The following is an 8,409-nucleotide window of genomic DNA, read 5'->3' on the forward strand; positions in this document are numbered from 1 at the left end:
TTTTTTATAACTGTCTTTTGCTGTGGCTCTGTCCTCCAAAAGAGGTCTAAAAGAGTAGAGTTTAAAAACACGTGTATGTCAAAATTTGAAATGATCACAAAATAATCAACAAACACACATCTTAGGCCGGTGTCTCTTCCCAGTTATTCCAACCTACATGTGGGGTTGTACAGTCTGGGTGCAGAACAAAGCATGTGCAGTCTGTACTGACTATTATGATTTCATTCTGAGCATGAATGCTTCAGTGTTAGTATTTTGTTTGCTGGCATTTTTGTCTTTTGCCAGAGGTGACCATATTTGTATGAAATGATGGAGTGATATCAGCAAGTCATTTTTTGTGCTGTTTTTTTTTTTTTTATTGTTTTTGTTTTTTGCTCAATTGTTTTGTCTTTTTTAATTTAACTTTATTTCTCTAAGCCATATGTTGATAAAAAAAAAAAATGTTACTCATTCAGAAACTAAACTCCACAGTGTCCAAATTTAATTGAATACTTTTCTGCGAATGTTTTAAACAAGAAAACAGATCCAATGTGAAATGTGTCATTTTCACAGTTTAAAAAATTTCAGCTTTTTCCATCATTTACGCAATAAAAACCTATTAATCTGTAAGGTAAGTTTACCTTTGACCGGAGAAGCCAGTGCAATCCCATACATCTGAGAGAATTCTCTTCATCCCTGTTCTTCCATGAAAAAAAATAACTTTTTTGCATGTGCTGCCAGTTTTTAAATTCCACTAGAGTGATTCACATCTGGGCTTATAATCTTGATCCCATAACACTGTTTCTTCTTTTTTATTGTCTCAGTAGATTTGCTAAAGTGTTTAAGGTTGTAATCCTGTTTAAAGGTTCATATGATACAGAATTCAGAGCTTAATCAACGATATCAAGCTGCACGGTCCACAAAGCAACAAAATCGCATAAAACTATCACATTTCCAAAGCTATGCTTCACAGTTGATATGAGGCTACTCTGGAGAAGTTTTTCCTAATTTAATTTTAATTTTATGGATTAAACATCTAATAAACTGTGTACAACTGATCGGTTTTCTTAATTTAAATGATGAAAGCACTTCTAAAGTTTAATTTTACATTATACTTGGTTGAATATGTCATCACTAGCCGCGAGTCTCAAAGCCGACGGTGTTGTTTAATGGTTTAGATATTTTATAGATCGCTGTGGTTGAATGTACGTAATTGAAAACACACATATACACACAGGTAGTAAACTTGATTTAATGTTTGGTAGTTTTCAATCTGCATCTTTAATGTCAGGTATTTGGTCTTCAAAAGGATACTCATGAACTTTTTGAATATAAGCAACATGAAAATCTAAAAAAAAAAATCCCCCCCCAAAAAATCCACATTTAAAACCTTCCATTACATGACAATATTATGGCATTATAGCAAATCCAATATCCTTTAGATTTGGAAAAATATATGCAGCTCAAGTAAATTGTCGGATTGTTCGGATCCATCTTAATGCAACCCAAATCTGTAGCCTCACATTAAATATATAGTTACAGTATGTGGCTAACAAAACATCTTTTAAAAGCCTTCTACTTTTTCATAAATTAGCACCACATCTTCTGGATAAGCACCAACACAATTATGTTCACAATAATGAAACCACATTTCACTGTGTTGCAAGAACAGAGAAAAAGATTGCAAGACTCACAGAGAAAAAATATCTATTTTCTATAAGGACCCTTTCTCTATTTAGACAGACGATTTGTCTTCAAAAGGTAGTTTGAAAAAACAAAACAAAAAAGCAAGATAGATACACACAATGGAACATGTTCAATTAAAAATGTTTATAAAAAAGTTATTTCCATATCTCCATATAGTTCAATTGCGAAACAAGAGTTACAATGATTTTTCCTGGGTCTTTTGTCAAACTTGATGCGCACTAGTGGAGAAGACTTGTAGTGCAGTCTTTTCATACAGGGCCTAGAATAAGAATAAATGTACCAGAGATAATATAATATACACACTTTTCAACCTTCCAAAGAGGTCATATCTTTTAAAAAAAAAAGGTCAAATTAGAAACAGCAGATCAGAATGATCTGAAAAATACATATAATATATATGATTTTTCTCAGTTGTTTTTTTTTCTTTTTATCAAATAAATTAGAAAAGCTGAAGAGCCACAGTTCTGATGCGCTGACGAGTTTCTCTTGTCAACACAGAGTCTGAATGGCTGTGTGTGTGTGTGTGTGTGTGTGTGTGTGTGTGTGTGTGTGTGTGTGTGTGTGTGTGTGTGTGTGTGTGTGGACCAGTGTAGCAGGAGCCACTGGGAGGCACAGGAGGTTACAGGAAGGCAGTTGTTGGGCCCCTGATTGATGATTAAAGACAAGGAGTGTGTAGGTTGGGGGTCGCTTGTACCTAGGGTTATGTATAAGGGGGAGGTGGGATCCTGTGTTTTTTAGGCTACCTGGCACGCGCCTGAGTCCCCATGGACCCAGTTGCAGATCTGAGCATATTTCAGGGGTGTTATCCTCACTGCCACGTTGTAATCCTGCTGCGTCCCGTCCCCATTAACATCCACCCACTGGTGACCGGAGAAGACTCCAATGATCTTTCTCTTCCACTTCTTCTTGCCTGGTTCTTTGAGGCGGATGTAGACCCCAGAGCCACTGGAGCCAGGTTTGGCATCGCAGTATTGGTACAACAAATCATTGGATTCCTCAGACACGGAGCAGAACCGGTACACCAAGTTACCAGGTCGGTCATCATCGAAGCCGGAGAAGTGGATCCTCCCAGCAGGAAGCTTCTTGACTGAGGAGATCACACCCAGATCCATGTGCTTGACTTTTGAGGATTTCTTCAGCTCCAGAACAGCATAGTCGTAATCCGCAGCCAGTCCACCCGACACGCCTTTGAACCAACCCTTAGGAACCTGGGTCTTTTTGACTCTTGTCCACCTAAATGATGGTTTCTCAGATTCCACGCTTCGCCTATTCCGGTTCTTCCTGCTTTTCCCTTTCCCCCTCCCTTTACCGCCATTCTCCTCCTTTTCCTGTCCATCGTCTTGAGCTGTGTCTCCCTTTCTTCTTCTACCTTTTCGTCGTCCTCCTCTCTCTCTGCCTCCTTTCCCTCGCCTGGATTTCTCCTTCAGAATCCCGACACGTAGTTTCTGCACTCCATCTAGATAATCCTTTCCATCATGGATGCAGTGGGCAGCAGTCAGCACATGTTTAGGGGATACCAGAACCCCAGAACAGCCTGTGGACACCTTCACAGAGGTAGAGAACGGATATTTGGTAGAGAACTGCTTATCAGCGATGGTGAAGCGGGTATCTGTGCCATACACCTCTCGTTTGTGGCGAGAGCTAGACGAGGCATTTCTGGACCATGCGGTCATCTCGTTGAGACCCTGCACGGAAATGGAAGTAAACGTGCGTGTGCCATTTTCGTAGACTGTCTCGTAAGACAAGAACTGCTCCAAGTCTTCCAGGGAAGGTGAAGGAAGGCGACGCTGGCATTCGATTCCACAAGTCCCACTTAGCTCTGGCTGTGGATGAGCTGAGAAGCTTGGGCTGCTGAGAGGCACAGTACGTCTTTTCCTCACCAGAGGAACTTTCCACTGCGGCCAGGTGTACTCATCATCTACAGCAGCTACAGCCACCACAGCCAGCACTGTCACTGGGACCAGGACACAGAAGGGTATGTGGCCCATTGTTAAGTTGGGCCTGGCTCTGAAAAATAAGAACATATGAGGAAATTATTATTATTATTATTATACTTTCTTTAGCCACACATGATACTAATCGTAGCACTGATGGTTGCTCACTCCACTCTTAAAACTCTATGCTAAAATAGCTCAACATCAGTACATAATTTGCCATATATGTATGGCATAAATATATTTATGGCATAGAGGATATATCCTACTGACTTTGATGACATCCTGCCTTTTCCTTTGTCACCTGCTAGCATTAGCACAAGCGTGAACTGTTGGATGGATTCCCATAAATCTTGCCCAGCCTGTTATGTAGGACCACGAGTTGACCAATGTTCCTTCAACATTTAATCCTTCGCTAACATCAAAACACCAAAAGAACAATTGCCATAAAACTCTCTGCACATATTCGTGGTCCCAACAGGATGTACACTGCTGACTCTGGTGACTCCCTTCGTTTTTCTCTAGTAGACACTCACACCATCGTGAGGGTGACACTTAACCTCCTAGGACCTGGCGTCCACATATGTGGACATCACATTTTGGGTTATTTAGACCAAAATACTAAATCTTGCTCAACAAGGGTCTGATATCAACTTACGAGGACATTATACTCTAAATTTCAAATGAATATCCTTATATGTGGCTCTCATTTTTCTCAGAAACAAAAATTAGACAAAAAAAAATCTGGTAATTCTTTGTTTTTATATTCATCATGTCCCAATCAGCCCAAATATCAAAGAGAAATTAAAAAATGCATGCCATGTAAGAGTTTGGGTCTTAGGAGGTTAAGGTTGGTGTAATCTTTAGTCATCTGTGTTCCCCAGAGGGTGAACCATAAAGATGCTTGCAATGACAAGCATGTCAACATTTTCCCCCTTTTCCTGAAATATATAGACATTCATGACATGGACACGATAAAAATAAAGAGACCATTAGTCATCCTGATATGACAAATCATAATAATCTTCTAGCTGTAGCCAACAGGTTGTTCCTCTGAGAACTATTGGACAGAATAAATTTTGGTTGGTTCAGACTAAAACACCTCAATATCAGGAGATCATTTGCCAAGCAATTTTTTACATGCCATTGTAGTGCATGGAGGACATATTCCACTGACTAGTGATTCCCTGCTAGTTGTCCTAAGCTTCAACCTAAGAAGGCTGACACCTATTGGATGGTTTCCCATAAATATTAGTGCAGAGATTCATGGTTCCCAGATGCTTAACCATAATGACACTGGCAATGCCTTGGCTTTTCATGTAGGACTACAAACTGTCAAAATTTCCCATTTATTAATTGTAATATCTAAACATCCACAACATGAATTAGCATAACAATTAAAAGTTGGTGGTTCCCCAAATTATGAACCACAATAACTTTGGTCACCCCAAGGTTCATGTTTGTGGTTTTGAAGTGAAATGTCTCAACACTTTTTGTACTGTTTGCCAGGGATTCCCCCCCCCCCCCCCCAGACACTAATAATTAAGTATGTTCAGAATATAGGAACACTCTGATTTCCCTGGAATGAAAAGGTCCAATGTTAAGACTTCTGGATCACAATATGCACAGTCCCATTACAGCCACAGGGAGGCAATATGGCCCAGAACATTAGAGATGTCCAACAGACTTGCAGTTCTGCAGCACTACAGTTGCCTGTACAGCAGTGTGACAGCACATCACACTTATGTATTTAAATGCTTGCCAAAAATGGTTGCAAATTGGTGCAGTTTTATTTTTATTAGAAGCAATGGCACTCAGTTTAAAGTAGTCTTGTGCTCCTCAGACATGTCTCTGGAGCTGTTACATTAGCTGTGTGGTTGAAAGATTTATATCCTCTGAATCTTGCTGGAGGCTGCGGGGAGAGAAAAGGATAAGATGAACCCTGATCCTTCGAATGGGCTGAGACATTGGCTTGGAGGTTCGCCACAATGGTTAACCTTCTCTTTCTGTAATGACAGTATCTGGTTTCCTTAGCTGCACTCGACTCTTTGCATGCACACGAATGACATCAAACACTGAGACTGTGCAGTCTGCACACAGCCTGCTGGCTCGTGCTTCTACTGTACGACTGTGACGTTGTCAACAGCCCTGATGAACCTAAAAGGAAAATTACAATTTGTGTGCGTTTTAATAGATTCAGCAGACCGTCACTTCACTGCAGAGCAGTTTCGTCAGCGTGGCTGTGGCGATGAAGTCACACGTATGCAAGGAGAGAGAATGATTTGGCACAAAAGTACAAATCCAAAAGTTAATTTTAAACAGAAGTCAGGGGTAAAAATATACAGGGTTGAAACTGAGTGTGACAGACCAGCTGGAACAAAAACCTTTAAGATGGGGCAAGGGAGGTGGGGTTTTCCAAAGACACACTGCCTTTTGATTAGATGCTGATGTGTTGTGAAAAAGGCATGCTGCCTGGTTTGGTACAGTTCCCAGGAGACTCAGCTGAGACAGAGAACCTCACTGGTCAAGGAGTCAACCCTCCAGCTGATAAACTTGTCATTAAGCACACTGTCCTTCAAGTAAGTATAACTGTAGTTGGGACTTTTTGGCTTCAGTTTACCATAAAGCTTCTAATAAAACGTACCCATTGGCCATCATTTAGCCACCCTACAACAGACAGCAATAAACTACAAGCCCACAAGAGCTGTAAAACTCTCTCAATAAACGAGAAGACAAAAATGACGTTTAGTTTTGTGTTTAACTTCACACTCTTGCTGCCAGACTCAGACACAAACACACAATCTAGGAGAAAGCCTGCAATTATTCGACAGAGAGTGGAAACTGATATGCTGCCATGGTGGCTCTCGGTCTTAGCAGAAGGCCCTCATTTCAGGCTGTGCCCTCTTCGTCCCTCAGTGGAAGAAGTCACAGGAAAGTATAGGGGGCGCCCGGGAGATAAACGTCACCAAGGGGTGGCGCTGTGGCACAATGGTGTATAATGAAATCAGTAAGCGTTAGCATTCACTGAAGCCTTTTTTCTTAATATTATTTCCACTTCTGTCAGTCAGGAGGTAAAGAGACAAAAGATTCAGAAATCTGACATTAAAGCCCGATTGAAACCCTGTTTAAAAAATCAAAGTAAAAATGTGAGGCGTGTGTTTCCATTGGCAAAACACTAAAATGTAAATAAATCTACAATTAAATCCCATATTTAGCACATATTCAGTAATTCTACATCTGCATCACCTGTATGTGGAGAGTAAATTGACAACGTGTCTATTTAAGAATGCACTGAAAGTATTTCAGTGTGCCCTAAGGGAATAACATCGCACAACAATAGTAATTATACTGAAAATTACTGAAGCCTGTGTGTGTGTTTGTGTTTGCACTCTAATCTAATTAAATAAACTTTTAAAACATCAACAGGTCGGAGTAAAACGAAAAGAAAATCTATTAAAAATGTAAATAAGTTGTAAAGAAAGAAAGAAAGAAAGAAAGAAAGAAAGAAAGAAAGAAAGAAACGGAATAAAGTCAGTCATTCCCCGCGTTCCCCATCGGGACACAGTAATAATGGGTAAGTGTGCACAATAGCGCTTCCTACCTGCTCGCATTCGATTGATGGATCTGCCAAATCCGCAACGTTATTGTTTGTTTTCTCAGGACCTACACAAATGAACTGGAAAACAAACGGGACTTCACTGCATCCCAGACCTTCTGCTATCAGCAGGGCGATGGCTGCCTTCTCCTCATTGCTCCTTCAAGGAGGCTGAGAGAAAAGTTGCTCCGCTCACACTGCACTTGATGCTGAGGAGGGAGGGAGGGAGGACTGTGGAGGGAGGAAGGGAGGCAAGGGGGGAAAATGTGAAAGGGACTTCTTTTTTTTCACTTGTGACAAAAGCTGTTCACATATGGGTGGGACCAGACCTTGCCATCTAACTAAAAGGCTGAATCGGGAGTGAAGTCAGTGGTCTATTCACCAACAAACCCGGTCTGCGTGGAGGAGGTGGAGGAGGGGAAAAATAAAAATGAAACGCACCTCAGTCTGTAGAACTGTGAAGGAATTAATTCAAGCGGTCTCTACAGAGTGTGGGGCGTTTCTGTTGTGGTGCGTGTGAGTCTCCACATCTGCAGCGCTCTTATTCTACAGCGTGAAGTGTAAACGCCACAAAAATATCATAAGCAGCTGCTATTAACATGTTTTTTTCCTTCTTCACCTTAATATATCAAACATATTCACTGATTACCGATATAGTTTTATACTTTTTGACCCTTCAAGACACCTTTTGATTTAGTGAGGCCACTGTTGTTGTGACTTAGCGCTATATAAATTAAACTGAACAGAGCTGAATAGATTTGTTACCCCTTAAAAGATCCATCTGTTACTTATATTTAAGTTAATTCTGTCCTCTAAGCATCTAATCTTTGAGATTTGGGGTTACAACTCAGGTAGGGGACTCTTATTATCTATCAGTGACTCCATTTATTTATGTTTGAGTACACAAAAAGATACACATATGGTGCAGGAAACCATAAAGCTTGACACTTTACTTATATATTTCGTCCATGCTTTCCTTCCATGTAATTCATGAGGTACTTTGGTAAATGTGGATGCTGACAACCTCGCTCTGCTGGTTAACTTGGCAGGCTCGTCTGCTGCCTTCATTATGCAGCAACCCACTCAAATAACTCTGCTTGTTTAGTCTTTGCATTATGCAATCTGGAAACCAAACGGGACAAAATGAGAGGAGGTCTCAACGCCACTGTGACTATATGGTTGAAGTCTCAATGA

The 8,409-nt window shown here is 40.6% G+C and overlaps 1 protein-coding gene across 1 annotated transcript; it reads right to left on the minus strand.

Annotated features, from left to right (window-relative positions):
* Window positions 1-1,215: 1,215 nt before the first annotated feature.
* prss35 (serine protease 35) lies at window positions 1,216-7,434 on the minus strand. Its single transcript, XM_006794818.3, has 2 exons — window positions 7,222-7,434; window positions 1,216-3,693 (listed from the first exon to the last, which is right to left on the minus strand). The coding sequence occupies exon 2, from the start codon at window positions 3,672-3,674 to the stop codon at window positions 2,421-2,423; it is 1,254 nt and encodes a 417-aa protein (XP_006794881.1). The 5' UTR covers window positions 3,675-3,693; window positions 7,222-7,434; the 3' UTR covers window positions 1,216-2,420.
* Between the last annotated feature and the right edge of the window lie 975 nt (window positions 7,435-8,409).

Source organism: Neolamprologus brichardi, chromosome 11, assembly GCF_056152115.1.
Source record: "Neolamprologus brichardi isolate AB-2024 chromosome 11, ASM5615211v1, whole genome shotgun sequence".
NCBI classification, from domain to species: domain Eukaryota; kingdom Metazoa; phylum Chordata; class Actinopteri; order Cichliformes; family Cichlidae; genus Neolamprologus; species Neolamprologus brichardi.